This window comes from Notothenia coriiceps, unplaced genomic scaffold, assembly GCF_000735185.1.
Source record: "Notothenia coriiceps isolate Sejong01 unplaced genomic scaffold, NC01 NC01_scaffold00030712, whole genome shotgun sequence".
Classification (NCBI taxonomy): domain Eukaryota; kingdom Metazoa; phylum Chordata; class Actinopteri; order Perciformes; family Nototheniidae; genus Notothenia; species Notothenia coriiceps.
In genome coordinates this window covers 1-22745 of record NW_011363413.1, presented here as the reverse complement: position 1 = coordinate 22745, position 22745 = coordinate 1, and the positions used below count along the sequence as shown (strand labels likewise).

Sequence of the window (22745 nt, the reverse complement as noted above, 5' to 3'; positions counted from 1 at the left end):
ATTTCTCTGGTGGGGGGGTGGGCCGGCCTCAGCGGGAGAACGTCTTTCCACTGAAAAGCAAAACAAACAGAGGTTAGTTGAACAGTAATCATGTAGCACATATATTTACTGCAATGAAAACACACATACTTGCCCCAAGCATGTGTAACGCACCCTCTTCTTTTATGAGGGAACATTCCAGAGTCTTGTCTCTAAACACAAAGACTTCACCTCAATATTGGGGAGGGAAAATATACTTTGTCCCTTCAAATTTAACACACATGAATATATATAAGGTGACATTTAATTAACAGGAAGTTCTACCAACATTTTCTAAATCAACCAACATGTGATTCATTTCTATTTTCCAGAGAACATCTAATCCGACACTGTACAAACTCAGATTTCATGTGAAGTCTTTCTCCCTCTTCGAAACTCACGATAAAAGCGTCCAAGCCAAAAGAAAAAAACCTCTGAAAAAAATAAGAGAGATTCTTCGTCTTCCTCTTCCTCTCCTCCTCTGACGAGAATAAAGATGAGAAGCCCAAGGAAGAAAAAGAGGGTGAGGGTGAAAAGACCAAAGCCTGAGTTATAACACTATAAACCTGTGAAGCTACTTAAAGTTTGTCACTCAATAAATGATTTGAAAATAAAACGCCCAGCCTTGTTTTATTTCCTCTCTTTTGATACATGAAATGTGTGGCTATTGTTTCCTTTTTTAATTTGTATTTACCTTCATACAATACACTTGAATTATTCACAAAGAGCATTGTTTCTCAAGCAGGGCGATTTTTGCATAAAACATGATTTAGACAAGTCTAGTTTGGGTTGAACAAATGATGACTATTGAAAGAGTGCAGAAATGTCACTGTAAAACAATGGAATATATTTGATTGGCACCATTTAGGCATTATTTCGTTTTTAAATTCTCAAGAAATATCATGATCTTGTCAAAAACCTTACAGTAAACATTCAAACTAGAAATCTAAGGACTATATTAATACGATATATTTGAAAACCACTTTATAAAGACCTTGAAACCAACGTTTATAAAAAATACTTGCAATGTTTCTCAAGCAGGAATACTTTTGTATAAATTATGATTTAGACAGATGTTAAATATAACTTTAAATTCTATTTAGTAGTATGAATGCAAAAACTGCACACTTATAGCCTATGTATGGTACTCCTAGTGAACAGATTGACTTGCATTTGAAACAAGTCATTATTTACTAGAGAAAAAGTGCCCAAATGTTGGTGTCAAAAGTATTTTGAAAATAGTTTTGAAAGACTTTGAGCATTTCCAGTGTACAGCCCAGTTAATGCTCAAAATTGTAGTTAAACTTGTAATATTGTCCGAGGACATAGGAGGACAGAGAACCAAAGAGGTTGTGAAAGAATAACAAAATGTCTTCTGCCAGAGATGCTTTTTTGTAAGAGTGATTTATTTGTATTTTTTTCAAATGACAATGGTACAGACGACATGAAGCACAGAGAGGAGGAGAGGGGGGGTTGAAATCATCCGATGCGTGGATACTGCGTGGTGAGGGGGTTGAGGGGCAAGCAAGAGTACCAAATGGAGTAAAAGATATCGTATCAAGATCCGATTACAACAGAGTTACAACGAGAACGTGACGTCATATACGACGGGATGTACGGGCCTGTCCGATGTGGCGTTTGAGGCGTGTAGCGCGTCTGGGCGTGTCCACAGGGGTTTGGATTTCTCTGGTGGGCCGACCTCAGCGGCAGAACGTCTTTCCACTGAAAAGCAAAACAAACACACGATAAATACCACGGAAAGGAGTCAATCACACAAATAGACACCAGTTTTACAGTTTTGTGTTGTTGTATAGTGTTATTTTTCTTGTTGTAATCAATTCCCTACAGGAAGTTCTACCAACGTTTTCTAAATCAACCAACATGTGATTCATTTCTATTTTCCAGAGAACATCTAATCCGACACTGTACAAACTCAGATTTCATGTGAAGTCTTTCTCCTTCTTCGAAACTCACGATAAAAGCGTCTACTGGGGGGTTTTCTTCTTCCAGTTGCACATTAACTACAGAACAAAGACTCTCTGTGTATAAGCACTTTATACTTCCCAATTATTTCAGAGATAAGGGGCTAAAAAACTGAATATGTCAAGCTGTAAAAATTCCTTTCTGACTCACTTCAAACACACGGACACACCTCAGAAACACACAGAAAATAATGCAATGATAGTGTCTCAGAGCTGAATGTGGTAGTATTGTTCTCTTCTGAAATAATTCAATAGCATTACAAGTCCTTATTTAGGATCTGAACAGTGCGAGAGGAGGCTGTAACACATTGAATAATTCATAAGTCTGTAGGAAAATCCTCAAATGGCATAAAAGAAAACCACTAATTCATGTCGATGAGAAATCTGTCAAAACTAGCCAGAATGTCGGTTGTGATCTTGTTTTTCCTTCTGCCTTTTAATCTGAGGAATAGTGTAGAATCGAGAGGTGGGGGACTACTCACGACATGGTCTTCATCTCCTTCTTCTCGGCGTCGGGACGAGCGCGGTTCAGCACCTTGAGGAACTCTGACGTCTTGGCCCTCATGCGTGTGTGGATGTAGGCCTGCGGAGGACATGTGGAGACAATAGCAGGTGTTTTTACAAGGGTGTAATCAGCCAATGCTTCAACCACTCATTCATCCATCAAGTAAGGCTCCGGCTGCCGGCGTTTAAAGAATCACTCAAGAGCCGAAAACAATCCCCTGTCATGCGAAGAATGGCTTTGATTCGGTTTTACAGTCGAGAAGTCTCCATATCTTGTTTTTAAGTGTTCAGTGATGCCCACGCGCTTCCTCAGAAAACCTGTATGATGAGTTGAGGCGGCAGAGAGCGTCGCCACCAGTCTGGACTCTGTTTGAACTCCTCTCATGGACAGACTTTCTACCGTGAGAGTTACACTAAAGAGGCTGGGATGAACTTTACAAAAAGGTTTTATGACTTGTTTTGCATCCTGTTTAAAGCAGACTGACAGCCTGTTGTGCGAGTGTTTGACAGGGTTAGGGTAACTTTCTGAAAGTTCAAACATTTAGAGCCTGTGTTTTCCTTTACTTCAAAGGCTATATCGAATAATTGCACAATTTTTGACTGATATTACATTTAAACAAATGTATTTTGAAACCTTTATGATACCATTTGTAAGCCAGGATATCTCTGAAGCTCTACAATACTTCATATGAAGCATTTTAACTGATATTTAACAAATATTGGGCTTCCTGCGATTTGAATATGCACTAGTCCATATTTAGATTTCGATAAAAATACTGTAGCATGTTTCTGTTGTGGTGAGGTGACACTGACCTTGGAGCACTTTATGTGGTAGTGCAGGTAGTCCCTGAAGGTGTGGATGAGGTTGATGGTGTTGTCTCTGGCATTGGCATTGGTGTGACGGGGGAACAGGACTGTGAACATTGAAACAGAGCGTCAGTACATGACAGGTAGATCAGTTAGAAGAGCTCCAGCTGATGTTTGACGCGCACTGACCGAAGGTGATGTATCCGATGTTGTCCCCGACAGCGGCGTCCGTGTCCTTCAGCTCCAGCGGGGGCTCCCGGTGGCTGAACAGCACCTGGGGGGCCGTGTGGCTGGCTCTCCGACCCTCTTTGAACTCCTACAGGGGGGACATTTACAAATATATGTTTTTAAACTTTAATATTAAACAAGAGATCTAAAAAAAGAGAACACTGTTAAATCCTCGTGGCCTCACACCTGCATGAAGACTTTGCCGATGATGACGTCGTCGTCGTCTTTGAACACCGTGCTGAACACCACCGTCACTCTGTCTTTCTTAGCCTCCAGATACCTGAGAGAAAGAAACGGTTTTTAAAAAAAATGAATAGAGCTCAATTCCTCCATGACTTCTGTGTGAATGGGTGACAGCTGTATATGTAAAGCCCTTTAAGGGGGTGTAAAGACTGGATAAAGCGCTATATAAAGAACCATTTAGTTTAATTAAGGCAACAAAAGTATTGGTGAGGTCTAGGGAAACGTCACGGTTTGTGTTAGGCCTCTGAAACTGAAAATCTCCCACGTACATGGACTCATCGTCTCTGTAGTGGACCACGGCCCTCTCCTCGCCCTCCTTGCCCTCTTCCTGAAACTTGAAGTACTTCTCGAACACGGAGGCGAAGCAGTTCCTCTTCAGCATCCCCGCCTGGTGGATCACCTCCTCTTTATTGGCTGGTAGCGCATCCAGGTCGTAGAGCAGGGACACGTTGTAGCCTGGGGAGGGAACGGAGCGACACTTAGTAGAGATTGTACAAAATCTGGCACTTCTTTTTTTTTTTTTTCTGAGAGAGGAACAAGCTAACAACTACTTGGAAAAGATGTTGTAGAAATGAGGAACAGAGAAACCATGTGGTGATTTTAAAACTGATCTAATGTTAGCAGTACATTTGTGAGAACTTACCATCCTCTGTTGAAACCAGGAAGTCTCCATAGATCCTCTTGAGCAGCTGTAATTAACAAACGACACTTATTTGAAGTAGTTCACCAGAAAACATGACAACACAGCAAAAGAAAACCAGGATAAATATTTGAAAGGCTAAATATTAGGCTGCGTTTGACTAAATAAAGCACAACGGGACGGTAAAAGCTTTTGAAAATTGGCTTGATTTTGCAAGGTGATGATACTTTGAAGCTGGAAAAGAGAAAGGGTAAGATAATTGCAGATATGTCAATAAAAAGCAGAGATAGAAACAAATTGTCTGACCAACAAAAGCTTTACACTGTAGGAGGAGGGGAGGTATGTACTTTAACAAGAGGGGCCCCTCTAATGGATACCCGTCGCTGAGGAATGCAGCGAAAAAGACTTTGCAGTAATATGCAAATGTTGTATCTTCGCTATGGGCGATAATGGAATAGAGTAAAGTATTCTTCCTCATTTTCGTTCAGCTCAGTTCTAACCAGAAACAGAAAGTGGCTATATTTGTACTCTTGGTGGGCTGATTTTGATTACCGTGAGTAGTGTTGCAACCATTGGATATAGAGAGCACAAGATGAACATTATTATCTCTACTGCGGACAAAATCTTTTTCAAATAAATAAGCAATCTGTTCAATCTAAATGATCCAGAGTCGCCTAAATCTTCCAATAGACCCAAACTTAATCAAAATTACCAGGAGTACAAATAGTGGCATTTTGTGGGGAAAAGTGCCATGTTTGATACTGAAAATGTCAGAAATTGACTCGATAATCCCCAGAACCACTCCAAAATTGTCCAAATAGGCCAAACCACATAGGCTATAATTAGGGATGCTTCACACACGTTGCATACCGCTATTTTATTGTCTTTTTTGGACACCTTCAAATACTGTCAGACTGGTGAAGCCATTTTGCCGAGCTTGTCTTGCACAGAGAAAAGTGTCATGTATTTGATATGGGCTCCGAACAGTCTCATAATACACACATGCACATAGAAGGATTCACACTTGTATTTCATGATCCGCAAAAGGATCCACACTTGTGTTTTTTCAATGCATGTTCCGTTTCATATACATGTAAATAAAATCCAAATACAGAAAAAAGTTTTACATATGTATTTTTGATCCACACATTTGTTTTCCGTTTAAAACCTCTGAACCTACAAACACAAACCGCTTTCTGTGCACGGATCGCTGTGCATTCGTGTGTGGGTTTTTTGAGACTCCTCTGACGGTCAGCCGATTCGTACTTGTAATTTTTTCTATCTATAGCCAATCAGATGTCTCCTCAATTCTAAGCCAATCACATGAGCGCGCCCCCACGAGGGTAGATTTCTTGCGTTCATGACGTAGCGCTTCATGTACGCATTTTGCGCAGTCCGGAGCTGACAGGTCCATGGAGCCTGCCTGCAGGCGCTAATCTCAGGACACCTCCACTCTCAGTACATTGCCACTTTCCGAACAGGAAATGCACGCAAATACAAGCCTTTATATTATTCACTACGAAGCCAGTGCTAGACAGTGAACTGTCAACGGGGGGAGCCCCGCCGGTCATTATCGGCCGATATTCACTCTAAATAGTTTGATCGGTGCTCTCTATAAAGGCCGATCAGGAGAGCTGGATCTGATCGATATGGACATAAACGCGAGTGAAGTATAGAGAGAGAGAGATCAGATCAGCTGCTGAGTCTGACGGAGACATGCAGCTCTGCATGATCAACTGAAGCTCCGCCCTCTGTTTAGCGAGCTGACCGGACTGTGCAAAAGGCTTATATGAAGTGTCATGAACGCAAGAAATCATACCCTCGTGGGGGTGCGCTCATGTGATTGGCTTAGACTGGAGGAGACATCTGATTGGCTATAGATGAGAGAGTACGAATCGGGTGAGCGTCAGGGGAGTCTCAAAAAACCCACACACGAATGCACAGCGATCCGTGCACAGAAAGCGGTTTGTGTTTGCAGGTTCAGGGGATTTAAACGGAAAACAAATATGTGTGGATCAAAAATACATTCCACATTCTGCGTTTGGATTTAAAAATGTTTTTATTTACATGTATATGAAACGGAACACATTTGTGTTTGCATTGAAAAACACAAGTGTGGATCTGGAAAAACAAGTGTGAATCCTTTTGCGGATCATGAAATACAAGTGTGAATCCTTCTGTGTGCATGTGTGTATTATGAGACTGTTCTGAGCCCATAATTTTACGTAATTTGATCGGCTCTCCTGATCGGCCTTTATAGAGAGCACCGATCAATCGGCCGATAGTGAATATCGGCCAATCACGATCGGCGGCCGATCGATCGGAACATCCCTAGCTATAATGGGAATTCATTCTAAATCAATGCATTGTGTCCTAATTGTGCAAATTGCTCAACATATGCAAGTTAGCATCCAGCAGTTTCTATATGCTGGGGACCCGTACTATAGATTTCTAACCTAAAACTTTTATGGTACTCAACATTTCCGGACTACAGTCTGAATAACTGAATCTGATTATTTTATCCCTCTGCTCTACAGTTTTAGGGAACAAGGAGGAAGTCTCTGGACGGCAGCCAACACACACACACAGCGGCGGAGGCTGCTGCTCACAGTCAGCATTTCCTCGGCTGGGGTGAGTCACACACACTCACTTCCTGTTTCTACCAGAAGCCTCCGCGGCTGCTTTCTTCCTTACATGGCAACAGAGCCTCTGTGCAGAGGTGTGTGTGTGTGCAGATAGCAATCATGACCTCATTCTGACTTTGTAATACTAATTTTCACACCAAATCAGAAAGAAATCAAGCTCATCAGCACGTTTGCCTATTTAAGTGTTGCAGCAGCTTGCATGGTGGTGACAGTAGAAATGATCTTAATAATCAAATGTATATTATGAAAGCAACTCTGGACATGCACATGGAATATTTTGCAGGGGGTTTATTTGTGTAGCTCCCACATGTCATACCTCGTCAGCCCCATGCTCCTGCAGCTCCTTGTAGAACTTCAGGGAGATGCTGACCATCACTTTGGTCTTCTCCCCGTTGGGGTTGGAGATGTGGTACAGGACGCCATCGAAGTCTGCAGCAGAGAAAAACATTCAAATACTGCAGGTGGATAATGAAAGACAACCTCCTATCCCCTATCTTTATGGCATCTTGGCTCGATTTTTAACAACTTAATTAGTAACCTCAATGCATTCCTGTATTTAAGATTATTTCAGTCAATTCAACATGAGTGATGTAACATTTAGTGTCATCTAGCAGCGATTACTGGCAGGACTGAGTGTGTGCAACGGGGTTGATTTGCATAATCATTGCAGTGACAGCACAGCTAAAAAGAAAATATTTTGAGAGAGATAAGACATAACCTCACCTGCAAACGTCACATCGAGGCCCTCTGGCTTGGTGCTGCAAGGAGAGAAAAAAAGGATGAGGCATAAGGAGGAATGTACATATTACTGTACATGCAATCTCTGTCAAAATGATCCCTCAGAATATCAACAAATGACACTTTAAAAAGTTGTGCAGATAGCAATCACAAATAACTTCTAGCTTCTCAATTGTGAGGAATTGCTTGCCTTTTTAAGGCCTTACACGATTTAGAAAGGTATAATCAGCATACTTTAAATACTTTCTGACATTTTAGACACTAAAGCGACTTGGCGTGTAAACAATATTCATAAAATAGTAATACAATATTTGCAGGTATCATAAAGTCTGCCATTATATGATTTTGATTTAATTCAGGGGTCAACGATATATATGTATATATGTAAGTATGGTAAGCCTATTTGTTACATGAATATGACATTTTCACTTTTGCATCCATAATTTGGGATATTTTATTGTATCGAAGTAGCTATTCAATTGAGAAAATAAATAATCGGTTATGAACATAGTTGTTGCAGCCCTGGATGCAACATCTTTCACAAAAACAATGACAGTTAATCACATTTCTTCATGCTCTGATTTCATTTTAACATGGATTTCTTAATGAGTCACATTAACAAAACCGTCTTTTCTTAAACCAGCAGAACACTATCAAGGGGACTCTCAGTTAAGTTGTACATTTTAACATTTACTGAGGGGTTTCTGCAGCAGCTTGTCCAAACTGGAAGGAGCTGCAGCAGCTCAGACGAGACTCAGCTTGACTACAGGAATGCGGAAGTTGCAGAGGGGCGATGGTTAGCTAACATGTAGCCGCTAACGGGTCAATCAGATAAGACTTAATTTAATAGAATCAACCAACTTTCATTTCACATTTCCAACGCTGCGTTGTTGTCATGTTTAATGTTGTGGTTTGACATCAGGATATCCGGCAGTCCATTATTAACGAAGATTAACCACACACACTGCGGTCTGCTAGCTACTGTTAATGATATGCAACCTCGTAAAACGTTTAATTTAACATTTGTAGGGTAATTAGTTGCATAATAATAAAATATATTCTATATTTTACACCCAGGGATTCTGGGAGAGCAGCCAGGGGAGATAACAAATTATGATAGGGGTTACAAATGGTGTCACAACACTGCCCGTGGTCAGCAGACACACCCCAGCTTTAGGCAACCCAGTCACGGACTATCAGCCAGATCATTCACGGTGTTATATTTCGGTAATTTTCACAACAAATGCGACCAATTAGCTGACTTGTGCGAAGCTGCATCCGAACACTGCTGTGCTTCATTAAAAGCAGCTTCATCTTCGTCAGAAAGCTAAAGGGGAAGCTAGCTGTCGTTAGCTCAATGCTAGTCAGGTGTAACAATGATTTCTTACCCGTTGGACGCGCCGTCAAACTTCAGCGACAGCGTCTCCTCTATAATGCGGTTATTGATCTCTAACAGGATCATGGCGGCGGACACCGGTGCGAGGAAAGGGGGAAGATCGGTGCTTTTAGGTGGGATTAACCGCTTTGTGTCAAATTCTGCTAATCTTTTTTCTCCCTTGACAGACCGAACCGCTTCCGTCGAGGCTACTTCCGCCTGCCGCTTCCGCGTATTTTACAATCAGGACCCCAACAGATTAGGGGGTCGCAAGGATGCCTGTCGTTAATTCCTAACTAGGATATTTGTCAAAATCAGAAACAGGTTATTTGCCAAGTAGGTTTAAACCTCTATGGTCTTAACATGCGAGGAATTTGCCCTTGATGTACATGGTGCATACATAAAACACAGTTAAAGAAGATTACAAAGTAAGAAAAACAAACAAAACAAAAATTAAATATAAAAAATATATATATTATACGATAAGATATAGAACATATGTACATGAAATCTGGATATACGAAAAACCAAGTACTGTATACTATTGCAAAGTACTTAGAATAAATAGTGGGCAGTGCGTTGGTGTTCGGATCAGGGGAGCACAGGTTCAAACCCCACTGCAGTCAGCATGTCGTTGTGTCCTTGGGCAAGACACTTCACCCCAAATTGCTCCTGTGGGGATTGCCCACAGTATTGAGTATGTAAGTCGCTTTGGGTAAAAGCGTCTAACAAGTGACATGTAATGTAATGTAATGTGATAAATAAAAAATGAGTGCGGTATTGTTGTGGAAAGTGGAAAGCTGTGTAGATAGAGGGGTAGAATTTATCAAAAATAAACTGGTCAGCAGCTATTTAATGAATGGATGACGGAGATTAACTATGTTGTTGTGCTGTTTTGCATCACCAACATGTCCAAATACTGCTATACAAAACAGGTTATTGCTTCTTCAAAAACACATTTACTCAGATCTTAATTCATATATTGATTTTAACAAAGCCGTCTACACTTAAATGATTTGCTTTCTTCTTGAACTTTTAACTTTTTAATTATTGCTGTTCTAACTACTTAAGCCTCAATTAAATATTTTTAATGTAACAGTCACATCAGCATTGGCCCAGATTCCTGTATGCACCAAAAGTCACTTGATTTTTGGTAATTGTTGTGGTTTACTCATAATTATATGTATTAAAATAGATAAATGACACTGCTGTTCTCACCTGTCAAACTAAAACAGAGTAAACAAAGTCATATATTTTCCTTTAACATGAGAAGTATTAGGAGTAGTACAATATTACAGGTGTCAGACTACATGGCATGTTCTAATTGTCATCTATGAAAGTAAAGACTTTAATCAGCAACTCAACACACAATACTGGTTTGACTGACATGCATGACAGCTCGTCAATTTTAAGCATTTCAAATCGAGCATTCCGATAAAAGAACATTTCAAATACGTAATTAAGGAACTACTGTAAAGTTAATGCCAAAAACAAATAAATATTAAAGGTCACCTATCATGCTGTTTGTAGGCAATAGCATAGGTCTCAGATATTTAAAAATATATAAAAAACATGTGTATGAAGTGTTTTGCTCAAAATACCAAACAGATCACCCATTCTAGCCATGCCTCATATCCCTCTATTTCACTTCCTGTTTCAAAAATGCTGATTTTGGGTATAAAGCTTTAAAAAAAAAAAAATGGATAAAAAAAGGAGGGGGAGATGCTACAGGCAGATACTGTCCTGCCCCTCTATTAGCAAAGAGCCTACTTAGGGTACTCCATACACAAAGTAGTNAAAAAAAAAAAAATGGATAAAAAAAGGAGGGGGCTGAGCTCATGCGGGACCCGGCAGCTACTGTCTAACTAAATACTGCCGTGATGAAACGCTGTATCATGGATTATCAAGGATTATTTCTGAAACAGTATGGAGCTCAAAGGCTTTCCCTCTTGCCGGATAAAAAGGTGAGTTCCTTTTTATTTCCTGCTTCTTCACACACATGCTCTCCAGTACAGGTTAACTCTGAGTGTTAGCGATGCTAATGTAAACACCGACCATATTACGTCCAGAACAGTCGGGCATTGTTTCTGATAGCAACTTTCTGATATGGCCGTGGGTCCACATTTCAGATATTACGTCATATCGGACGCAAATCTGGATCAGCTCCGTTGTACCCCCGTTTTTAGAGATTTGGGTATGGAGGAAAAGAGAGAGGGTTTTATTTTCTGACGCTGCGTGAGTCCCTCGACAAACCCGGGACACATATTGATGTATAAAAGACATCAAAAAGTGCATTTTGCATGATAGGTCCCCTTTAGAACACATTTAGTCATATTACTGATGGTTTGCTCGTACATGCTGAACAAGGATTATAAAGTCTGATATATTTTATTTTAAAGAACAGCAGTCGACAATACCTGAAATAATAATAATATGAATTAATTGATGGTGATGTTAGTTGTAAACTCTACAAGACATCTCAAATCAAAGATGGTTTTATTTAAATACATTTTCAAGTCATGCATTTATGAATGCAGGCTTTTACTTGTAATTATGTATTATAATGTGTTATCGGACTTTAATATGATCTCAAAATGTAAAATATTATACATGTATATCCCAAAGGACTATAGAAAACAAACGGTGAGGACAGCAAGGTGGGGACAGCAGAATACTGTCCAAACGGCTGACCTTTGTCAAATAAAGTAACTCATAAAAAGTCTTATCTTTTGAATACTGCCACACTCCCAACATAAAGTAAATTCCAAGCTAGTTGGGAATTTAAAGACATTACAACTTCATGCAGGAACTTTAAAAAACAACATTTTTGATAAGAAGACAGATTATTAAGTAATAACCATAGACTGTATATGGTAATAACACATCATAATGGTGTCATACTTGACACTTTGTAAAGGGTCTAACAAAAACACTCTGGTATTAGAAGAAAACGTTTTTTTTATACATCTTTCTTACATCCAGCTAATTTATATTGTAATTAAGTATGTTCTAAAGGGAGAAGCTCAGAACTTAATGTAGTTTTATAAAAGTTATATTGTATTTCTGTAGTGGAGTAGTTTAAATATACCAATAGATCCTGAATTCTTATAATTAATCTGCATTATTTTTTATTTGTATTACAGAACTTTGAACAAAACAGACTTTCTGCCCTCGGTTCATTTGATTAGAACTGTAAATCTTTGCGGTGATGATGAATACGCTAAAAATTAAAAACCGGCCATGCTGGTTGGGGGACAGTCATGCTTCCTGACGGAGGATGGACACAAGACACTACTGTCATTTGTTGTGAGACAGCTGGAGGGGTGAAATGTTAAATATTGTGCAATTTTCTACTCTCACCACCTGAATAAAGTTATTTACTGAGCCCAAAGGGGGAGGAAGAGGAGTTATTTTGTGTCTAGGCACACATTTAGTTTGACTTTATAAAGGAGAGGTGCGTCAGTGTGGCCCTTTCATCAGCTTCCTCCTCTGTCATTACCAGGAAAGTGCACCGATATTTTAAGAGGCTGTTGCATCAACCTGACAAAAGAACAAGACAGCAAACATATCTCAGTGACACTCAGTGAACTTCAGAATCCATTGCAGTTAGTTTAATATACATTCAACTGTGCATTAGGTTGGCTCTGCGTTGTCCCACCGAGGCATGGGTATCAAAAATAATAAACAGTTTTGAATATATGGGGATTTATTAAGTCCAACTTAAGCAATTACTGCCAACTAGCATTAGTTTGACCAAATGTTCTCTGCACTCTTACTTTAGCTTTATTCATTAAAACAGAACACCTGGTAACTTATTAAAGCAGGACTCTCAGTATGGGAAAAAAACAGGGGAACAATGCTGGACTTATGCAACAGTAAGAATGAGAAGAAAACACCTAACTCATTTCCAGAAAATGTCACAATAAAACACCTTACATCACACACACACACACACACACACACACACACACACACACACACACACACACACACACACACACACGACACACGACACACACACACACACACACACACACACACACACACACACACACACACACACACACACACACACACACACACACACACACACACACACACACACACACACACACACACACACACACACACACACACACACACACACACACACACACACACACACACGCACGCCCTGTTACCCAATGACTTGAGACCAGGTCATGTGAAGTTGTATCCGGAAAATCTTTTGAGTTAGAGTTAGTTGTTTGTAAAATATGCTTTCAGGACAAAAATAAATATCAGTGTATCATTCAGTTCATCTGAGATATTAAGTCGTAAAGCCCTAAAGGAATTTGTACTGTTGAAATTCTATAAGATGTCTTTTTCCAAATCCAATAAATACTAGAGATGTTTTGAGAACGTGGCATTTGTGATAACATTAATTAATTTGGATAAATGGGAAAATAGTTTTCCAAACCTGGTGGAAAATGAACATCATAGAGCCCCCTTTAAAATGTTAATTCTTTACTTGTATTTCATGTGCATTTATGATAACATTTTCTATGTTTTTTAAAGGGCAATTCCTGAGAAGAATTGGAGCACAAAAACAGGCTATTCATTTATTACTGCTCGTCTTACTGCTTCTGCGATACTTCTATTTTAAAGAGAACCAAGCAACAATCATTGCTTTCACTATTAGTACCTATAGGCTTTTTTATTGTGACATGTCAAAATGTGTTCCAGAAGAAAGGTGTATTGCAGCAAAAGCATTTGACACACATATGTCCCGTAACATATTGGGTAAGGAAACAGGACATTGTGTCAACTCTCCGTAAAACATTTAAAGGGACCCTGAGCGGCATTTAGGGGGAGAGCTGCGGTCGTCTTTAAAGTCCAAAGGTGAGTGCCTGAAGTAGTTTATTATCATATGTGTTAAAGGGAGACTATTTTATAAAGAGATAAAGGCCAATTGTCTTTGACCCTTCCAAAAACTAGTATTGTGCATCATTTTATTATTGTTTGCACCTTTTCTAAGTTGAATTTCGTCTGACGCTATACCTTTCTTTTAACTATCAATTCCTGAGCAAGAAAGAAGGCAGCATAGGGGTTTGAATGCTTTACTAAATATTTTTAAAGGAATATTTCACCCCAAAAATGGTGGTATATCAATTAGGCACTGTGTTATCTTCAGAGAACTTTGTTTAGCAGAAGTTGAATGTGCTGCTACTGTATGATAATCTAATGCTCTCAATCTGTTTTCCACCTATAGTCATGTCGCTCTTCTTTGAATACATGTATGGGGAAATATTTCCGAATTATACCATCCATGAAAATTACACGCCCTACGTTGTGGATCCAAATACGTTATCATGTGAGACAGAACCGCTGCCTGCGACACCAGCTCTCATGATATGTCTCATCCTCATAGCCATCTTTTTACTGGCCATACCGGGGAACCTGTTGGTTGGATGGGTGATCGGCACCAGCAGACAGGTGCTGACTCCATCGGACGTGTACTTGTTCCACCTGACGATAGCAGACGGTCTGATGGCCCTCACCATCCCGTTCTGGGCCATTGCGTTGCTTAAAGGATGGATCTTTGGGGACTTCCTGTGCAAATTCCTCAACCTCGTCTTCGATGCAAACTTCTACACCAGCATCCTCTTCCTGGCCTGCATTAGCATCGACCGTTATCTGGTGATCGTGCACGCGAGTCAGAACGTCGGAGTCGGGACTCGACAGAGGAAGTGCAGCCGAATCTTGTGCGCGGCGGTTTGGTTATTCAGTATGGCCCTCGCTCTTCCCGCTCTTTTCAACTACGCCTTCAAGCAACAGGACTCAGAGAGGATGCTCTGCCACGAAACCTTTGACATGGGCAGCGCCACCTCATGGAGGAATGTCACCCATGGTTTCCGCCATATTTTTGGCTTTTTGCTCCCTCTGTTTGTGATGATATATTGCTACAGCGTCACCATCGCCAAGGTGCTGCACAGTCGAGGTTTCCGGAAGCACCGGGCCATGAAGGTCATCATAGCTGTGGTGGTGGTGTTCCTGCTATGCTGGATGCCGTACCACACGACCATGATTGTGGACATCCTCATGAGGATGGATCTGATTAGTTTTGACTGTGCTTTGAGGACGTCAGTTAACCGGGCTTTGGTGATAACAAACAGTCTGGCTCTGTTCCACAGCTGCATCAACCCTGTCCTCTACGCCTTCGTGGGAGAGAAGTTCAGGAATAAGATGATGCAGCTTTTTCAGCAGAAAAAAAGACAGGAGCAGGTGTCTAGGACCAGCAGGTCCACATCGCAGACCTCAGAAGGCAACGGAGCTATTCTCTAAACCTCAAGTCAAGTCAAATATATTTCACAAATTCACTCCTTTCATTTTTTGCTGCACTGCTGCCATCTATTGAATGTACTGTTGTTTACCGTCTCACTTTTCCAGATCTGATGTTCATTTTCTTCTTAATCACCGTGACTCTACTTTCATAAATCCAATGTTTCTGTGTTTATTGAAATGCTGTGAAGTATGTAAAAACTGTTATATACTGTAAATACTGCTGGTTTGTCAGTAAAACTCCAGAAATGTTTAGAAATGCTATTCACATTTCATGATCTGATATGTTCTTCATTACAAATAAAAGGCTTTGCAATGTTATCTGTATTGAGTTACACAATATTAACACTTCGAGCGATAGAATTACTAACAAATAATTACTAACAAAGCACTTATATACTAATAAAGGACTGGCTTATCTAAAGCCAGTTGAGTAGCACTTGAAATGTTTTGGCTCTATGAAACCTGATGTACTTATATGATTCTGTTTTCTTCAAGTTTGTATCTTCTTGGTCGAATGCACTTATTGTAAGTCGCTTTGGATAAAAGTGTCAGCTAAATGCAATGTAATGTAATGTAACATTATCAGTTAGGTATAATATTGTAACATCATATTGTTATGCAACATGCAATGAATTTCATATTTTATCATAAGAAGTATCTTTAAATATTTGTGTTGGTTAAAGTTTTTATCCAGCAGAGGGCGAGCAAAACACTTGCAAAATAAAAAAAACGAGCTATTGCACGGACATAATCGTCACTGTGTGTCTTCTTACATCGTATTATACATTTATAAATCCAGTTTAATTCACTTTTAGTTGAGAAATCAGGGTTTTACCAGCTTTGTCGCAGCAGTTAAATTGCCGAACTACATTTCCCAGGACTCCTTGCGATGACAGAAGAGACAGAGACCGGGCAGCTACAAATTAAACTGCTGCATTCAGATGGACCACACGAGGTATGGGACGTTTTATCAATTCCTTGCATACTAAAAATGACAAACAACTATAAGTGTTTTCTTGACATGTAGCCAGCATGTTGTTTCGTACACGGGCTGTCAGTTACTTTCTCTGAAGCTAATGTTTTTAAAAAAAATCATTTTTGTGGCAAAAAACAGCAACGAGACTGCATTGTTGTCATAGTTGTACACTATTAGCCAGCTTGCTAACTTCGCACCTGGGTCATGAGTGCTATTAAGCGATTGTACGCATTTTAGTGTCGTTGTGACACATAAAACAATATAACCTTTTAGCACTGTTAGCTCATTAGCAGCTAACTCACTGTGTTTACTATGAACTGCTTGTGTAACTTGTTTGCCTTGCACCTACAAAAATGGACGCGTAACGTCAGGCCAAGAAATCCATCTCTCAGGAGCACATTTCCATAGAGTCATATCAGTTTAATTGTAATGTGTTGACATATGTTTATAGATATTTCGTTATTTATTACTTTTTGAGCAAGAAATATGCTGTAACAAGCACATTTGCCCACTGTTGAATCAATAAAGTGTTATCTTATCTTTAATGAACATTTTGTTTTACAGAAAAAGGGTAAATAATCCAAGTTCCAGTTTATTCAACTCATTATGTGCATAATATTTTTATCAGTATTTTTCGACTGCTGGGTCTAACAAAACAAGCTGTTGTGATGGGCATTTTCCAGTGTGTCTCAATAATTTATTCACAAAACAAGTGATTAAGTGTTAATTGTAGCCACGTTAAAGAAAATTAAGCTACAGTCACCTTTCTGGACAGTGTCAAAATAGTCTGATTTACTAACAATATTGTTATCTTTTCAGGTTAACAATGACACCAGACCAGGCCGCTGGATAGAAAATGTCACAGTGGAGCAAAGGTCAACATTTTCTTCTACATGCAAATGGCAGCATGTAGCATTTTAACCACCCTACTAAATGGATATATTTACACCATTCCTGTCATGGAGACGAAGTCTGGTTGAACCCCACAACATTTAGTTTCCTCATTTCATTTAGGCTGCTGACAAAACAAATCCTCACATGGTGATTTAACTCTGCAGGAAATAGAAACACTGCATCACAATGGTCGCTGATGACACAGCAGGGAGTGGGGACAGATCAGAGGGGGAAAAAGAGATGGACTTGAAGGAAGATGGAGACGTGGAGATGGTCGTCCCTGCTTCTGAGAGCCCGGCTCCCTGCGAGGGTCCCACAGAGGCAGCCGTAGAGCCAAGGAAGTGGAAACGGGCCGTAATATTCCTGTGTTTCTTTGGGTTTATGTCATCGATAAAGCCCGGGGAGCCTTTCATTACACCATATCTACTCAGTACTGAGAAGAACTTCACAAGGCAAGAGGTAAGTGGTGGCATGTTTAAAAAAATACATACTAACCTGAAAGTAAAGTTAACCTGTAAGAGTCTTTCGTAAGGTTGTCTACATGCAGTCAGGCACTCATTACACAGCACTTTTAATGAATGTTCTGTGGAAACTGAGTCTGCTGATCCATGTTACTGCAGGTCAAAGTTCACATTCCTCCAAACTGCTATGTGAAAAGTGGATTGGGGATTTTTAGAGTTTCTTTTTCAAAGAAAAATTGACCTCGTACCAATATTTGATTTCCTGTAATCTAGAAACAAGACATTTCCTGAAACTAGATGTTTAAGACACTCTATGTTAGGCAACTTTACAGCCAAACCAGGGTGCTTATTTTCAAGAAATAAGCTGCTCCTGACTTACATTGTAATCAGCTGGGATTACATGTGTATACAGCATTTTTATGGATAAAAGTCAGACATGACTTGTTCTATATAAACCAACTATATGCAATATGCAGGAAAAAATGTACTTTATCCTATATTCTTATTGTTTAAAAGTTCAATTTTCCAGATTAATTGTACCAAGCAAGCATGGAATAAACTCCACAAGCATTTTAAGGAGTTTTAGTAGTGCTTACATGTTATAATACATTATATTGCATCAATTTTATCAGAAGTGCACCTATCATTTTTATTTGCTCGACTGCGTTAATACAGTACCACAAACATGATGTGAACTAAATGTGTAGCCTTCACCCACCTCGCTGATTTATTAATTGACTATTCCAGGTGACCAATGAGATCACTTCTGTGCTCACATACTCCTACATGGTTGTGCTGGTACCGGCCTTCCTGCTGACCGACTTCCTGCACTATAAACCGGTCCTGATCATCCAGGGAGGGCATCAGTCAGGTGGCCATCTGGATCCTCCTGCTGCTGGGCACCACCCTCCGCAGTTCATGGAGTTCTTCGGCATCACGGTCAGCCCCGCTCTCTACCAGCGAGTGGCGGGATACTTGCGCACCGCCGTCCTCCTGGGGATGTTCACCAGCTCGGTGCTGGGACAGATATTCATCTCTGTCTGACGCGTCAGCTTCTACACCCTCAACGCCATATCTATAGGCTCTGGTCCCTGTGGTGGATCTTCAACTCCACCGGGTACTACCTGGTCCTGTTCTACATTCACATCCTGTGGAACAAAGTCTACCCGGCCACGGAGAACAAGAACGTTTATAACGGGGGAGTGGAGGCAGCTTCTATACCCTGCTGGGTGAGACTTTTATTCAGATACAGTTTGTATTTGTGGTTTTGCACAATTTGAAAACCAACATAACAGAGAACCGATGATATACTGTGCAAGAAGACACACTGGGCTTATTTAAAGCCTCCACCTAAATAATGCCATGAGAAAAACATGCGTGCCTCTGCATAATGTCAATATTAAGCACCAAGACAACAATATTGCGTTGAATCCAGAGATCAAAGTCTGAGGAATTACGTCAGTTGTGAAAACGATGTTGACATCTCTTTAAACTTTTTATTCTGCTGAGCGGTTACTTCATGTTTCGTCATCCTTAATGGCCCTTTAATCAGCTGTAAAGAACAAAGGTAGCAGTTTGTTTAAATAACCTGGAAGTCGTGCAAGCAGTAAAAGTTATGTTGTAAATAATGAACAAAACTTCCATATAAATTGAAGTTAATCTCCTGGTTTGAACAAAATCTCTTTACTTTTGTTTAGCAAACAGATGAAACACATTGATGGCTACTACAAGAGTTAAATGGACGTCTCTCTCCCTGCAGGTGCAATCACCTCCTGCGCCGCCGGCTTTGTCACGATCCGCTGGAACGTGTGGTCCGAGCTGGTGATCGGCGTCATCACAGCGCTGCAGGCGGCTCTGCTGCTCCTCATGGGGACCACCGACAACATCTGGATCTGCTACGCCGCCTACGTCCTCTTCAGAGGCTTCTACCAGTGCCTGGTGCCCATTGCCACGTGAGTCACAATTAAAACACGTTATCAAAACACATTTTCTGAAAGGGGAGCGGGATACTTTAATACTGATGCATCCGTTCTTTAATCCTCACAGGTTCCAGATAGCCTCGTCTCTCAACAAGGAGCTGTGTGCCTTAGTGTTTGGCATCAACACGTTTTTTGGGACCATACTGAAGACCATCATCAACCTCATATTTGCTGACAAGAGAGGCCTGGGGCTGGACGTTCACTCTCAGGTAAAACAGACATTAATTACCTGAACGCTGGCAGTGTGTGTCCTTAGATGTGCCTCATACCACCAGTACATCAATTAGTAAGCTTTTATTTCACATTGTTACTTTAGCTTGTGTATTATGGTGATTAACGCGATAACATTTCTAAAATGATTAACTCCACCACTCATTCAAAGATGTCTTCTCTTACAGTTCCTGGTGTACTTTGTTTACTTCACCATCCTCACCGTGGTCTACCTGGTCTGCGCCGCTGTGGTCATCATCCGTCACTATAGAAACGAGGCCAGGGAAGGGGCCACGCCCACAGAGCTCAGCCCGGTGACTGCAGACTCAGAGGTAGAACCTTTATCTAACGGCAACAGTGCCAAAGCTTAACGACGGGAAGTGTTTTCGACGAATATCTGACGTACATGAGTTTTTACTGGGTCCTTTAAACCCTCTGATTACCACAGAGGAGACTAAAGTGAGTCTTAATCATTAAGTGCCTTCATGAAACTTTTTGTAACTGAAAAGAGTATTTTACTTTGTTTTTTTACTTTATACCAAGAGAAATCATCTTAAGCATAGGGCGTTTTATTTCATTTTGGTTTTTTTACAGGATGCTGACCTGTACTGTTTCACTGATCTAAAACGCTGCGCCATGATTACTATGTGATCACCTAGTATTACTCTAAAACAGCTACACACTCCTATCCTACCTAATGTTACAAATAATAATAATAATTGAATAACTTTTTTAGTGAGATACAGTTTACCTTTCTGTATGAAAAATCCCATTTCACATAATTTTCGTACAATCAGATTAATTGAAGCTGCAGATTTTATGTAACATGTTATATAGTTTGATTTATTTATATTGAATATTTCGGACAATAGGAAGCAGCAGCAGTTAGTCAGTAGTTTTGCTGCTTATTGGCTCATTTTTTGTCCAAGTACGACTGTTTTGTTTAATAAAAACCTGCAGGAAAAAGAATGGAGAACATAGGAACACATGAAACTACTATTGATGAAACAGGAACCAGACATTTAATATTTTTATAAAAATGCTGATTTGTGTCCCTTATTTGAACACAAGGAATTTTGTACACTACACAGTAGTAGTGTTTTGACTTGCATACAGACTGTATTATAATTATTGATTGAAATCATTGCTGAAATATAATGTGACTGTGAATCTGTCCGACTGCTGTAAAGGAAAAACACTGACTTTAATCAAATGTTTTTTTCTTAGTCACAAATAAAATAACCTTTGGTGGAAAAAAAAACTTTAATCTTTTTTTTTTTGATAACATGAATCTATTCCCTGATACTGAATGTGTTGCTAAATTGTCAATTTCAAGGATAATGCCGGGAAAATCCTTGCAACCAGGTTAAGATATACAAGTACAAAATGTATTTTAGATGTTGATCATCGACTTTCTTTGTAAGAGTTGTTTTTTCAGCTGCAGCCTCAGCATGAAGACAGAGACTCCACCGATTATTTGTTTCTCTGCGTTTCTTAGGAGGTACATTTTTCTTTTGTTGCTACAGCTGAACACTGGCGCCTGACAACATATCTTTTTTTAAATGTTAAACTGCTCATCTTCAGGTTCATATTAGTATTTTTACCTCCGTCACATGTAGGGATGGGTATCGTTAAAGAGCATCTTGCAGGTTTTTATTCTTTCTACATTTATGCTTAAACTTGCTTGAAAATTACAATTAAAAAAGTGAATGCAGGATTTGATATGTTTTACGAGACATAAGGGCAGGAATTCAGAGGGAAAGGAGCAATTAAAAATGCTCTTAAAAACGGCTTTTTTTTAAGGTCATACGTCAAACGCGTCATATTACATCACACAGGGGACACATCTCCGCTCTCTGACCGCGGGTAGAGTTGCGTTGAGTAGAGCGGTTGTGTTTTAAGGAGCTGGTATTTTTCGGTAGTTTTACATTGTATTTCACCATTTGTAATCATGGTGCAGTATTGTGTTTGTGCAGGTTGCACAAATACCAGCCTGTCAGGACATCGAGTCCACAGTAAGTAGTAGCGTTCGTTCCTGGGTGCGTTGTGCATCCACCTCCCTGCAGCACATACTCTCCACAGCTTTATCAGGAAACCGTATTACTTCTCTCTCCCCCTCCCTTCGCTGCTCTCTCTCCCCTCCGGTACACGGCACCGTAAGACATAGTGTGGAGTTGCATTAGGTAACGCTGTGGTGGCTGTACTGCTCCAGCCGTCTCCTTTGTGTTTGTTTGTTTCCCCCTGTCTGTGTTGTTTGTGTGTGCGTGGTGGCTGTCACTCCCGGCTCCCGGCTCAACCTCCACTCACCTGCTGCAATCAGCTGTGCACCCTCCCCGACTACACACCTGCTTTCCATCAAGCCATTTACAACGACATATCAACGGAGGCTCCACAACCTTTCTCCGCCAGATCGTCAAGTATCAGCCGTATCTCGCGTCTCTCCTCCGGTACACAGCACCGTAGTGTGGAGTTGCATTAGGTAACGCGAGATACGGCTGATACTTGCGCATTAGTTTCTGTTATGGATCAGTATCAACAGTCCTGCCAGTAACGTTACTATATTATCAATGCTACGTTAGTTATAGCCTGATATGATAGCTAACTTTACAATGTTGTGATGTGACGTTAGCTAACATTCTGTAGCTAACGCCGGTCACTCACCAAGATAGCTGCCCAGTTCTCCACTGGTTCTCCTCACACCACAGCTCAATTTCTCTCCGA

At 40.3% G+C, this 22745-nt stretch overlaps 3 protein-coding genes across 4 annotated transcripts; 2 read left to right on the top strand and 1 right to left on the bottom strand.

Annotated features, from left to right (window-relative positions):
* Positions 1-9403, bottom strand: arpc2 (actin related protein 2/3 complex, subunit 2). 2 transcript variants are annotated; one of them, XM_010787577.1, is made up of 10 exons: positions 9194-9403; positions 7791-7825; positions 7384-7496; positions 4426-4471; positions 4052-4238; positions 3726-3819; positions 3501-3627; positions 3318-3418; positions 2483-2583; positions 1-50 (listed from the first exon to the last, which is right to left on the bottom strand). In XM_010787577.1, the coding sequence occupies exons 1-10, from the start codon at positions 9265-9267 to the stop codon at positions 29-31; spliced, it is 900 nt and encodes a 299-aa protein (XP_010785879.1). In that variant the 5' UTR covers positions 9268-9403; the 3' UTR covers positions 1-28. The 2 variants fall into 2 exon arrangements, with proteins under 2 accessions (XP_010785879.1, XP_010785880.1); XM_010787578.1 differs by lacking the exon at positions 1-50 and adding an exon at positions 1633-1740.
* A 4639-nt stretch (positions 9404-14042) lies between these two features.
* Positions 14043-15822, top strand: LOC104959676 (C-X-C chemokine receptor type 2-like). Its single transcript, XM_010787576.1, has 2 exons — positions 14043-14061; positions 14432-15822. The coding sequence occupies exon 2, from the start codon at positions 14434-14436 to the stop codon at positions 15502-15504; it is 1071 nt and encodes a 356-aa protein (XP_010785878.1). The 5' UTR covers positions 14043-14061; positions 14432-14433; the 3' UTR covers positions 15505-15822.
* A 556-nt stretch (positions 15823-16378) lies between these two features.
* On the top strand, positions 16379-21000 carry slc19a1 (solute carrier family 19 member 1). Its single transcript, XM_010787574.1, is given in 10 exon segments — positions 16379-16459; positions 17300-17833; positions 18583-18693; positions 18695-18743; positions 18746-18915; positions 18918-19052; positions 19055-19064; positions 19595-19787; positions 19882-20023; positions 20213-21000. Coding segments are annotated over 9 exon segments (1266 nt in total). The 5' UTR covers positions 16379-16459; positions 17300-17560; the 3' UTR covers positions 20396-21000.
* Positions 21001-22745: the final 1745 nt, after the last annotated feature.

Coding starts and splice junctions, on each gene's coding strand:
- arpc2 (XM_010787577.1), bottom strand. CDS start 9,267: ATGATCCTGTTAGAGATCAATAACCGCATTATAGAGGAGACGCTGTCG. Junction 7,826..9,193: donor TTTGACGGCGCGTCCAACGG/GTAAGAAATCAT, acceptor CTCTCCTTGCAG/CACCAAGCCAGAGGGCCTCG. Junction 3,628..3,725: donor TCGGCAAAGTCTTCATGCAG/GTGTGAGGCCAC, acceptor TCCCCCCTGTAG/GAGTTCAAAGAGGGTCGGAG.
- LOC104959676 (XM_010787576.1), top strand. CDS start 14,434: ATGTCGCTCTTCTTTGAATACATGTATGGGGAAATATTTCCGAATTAT.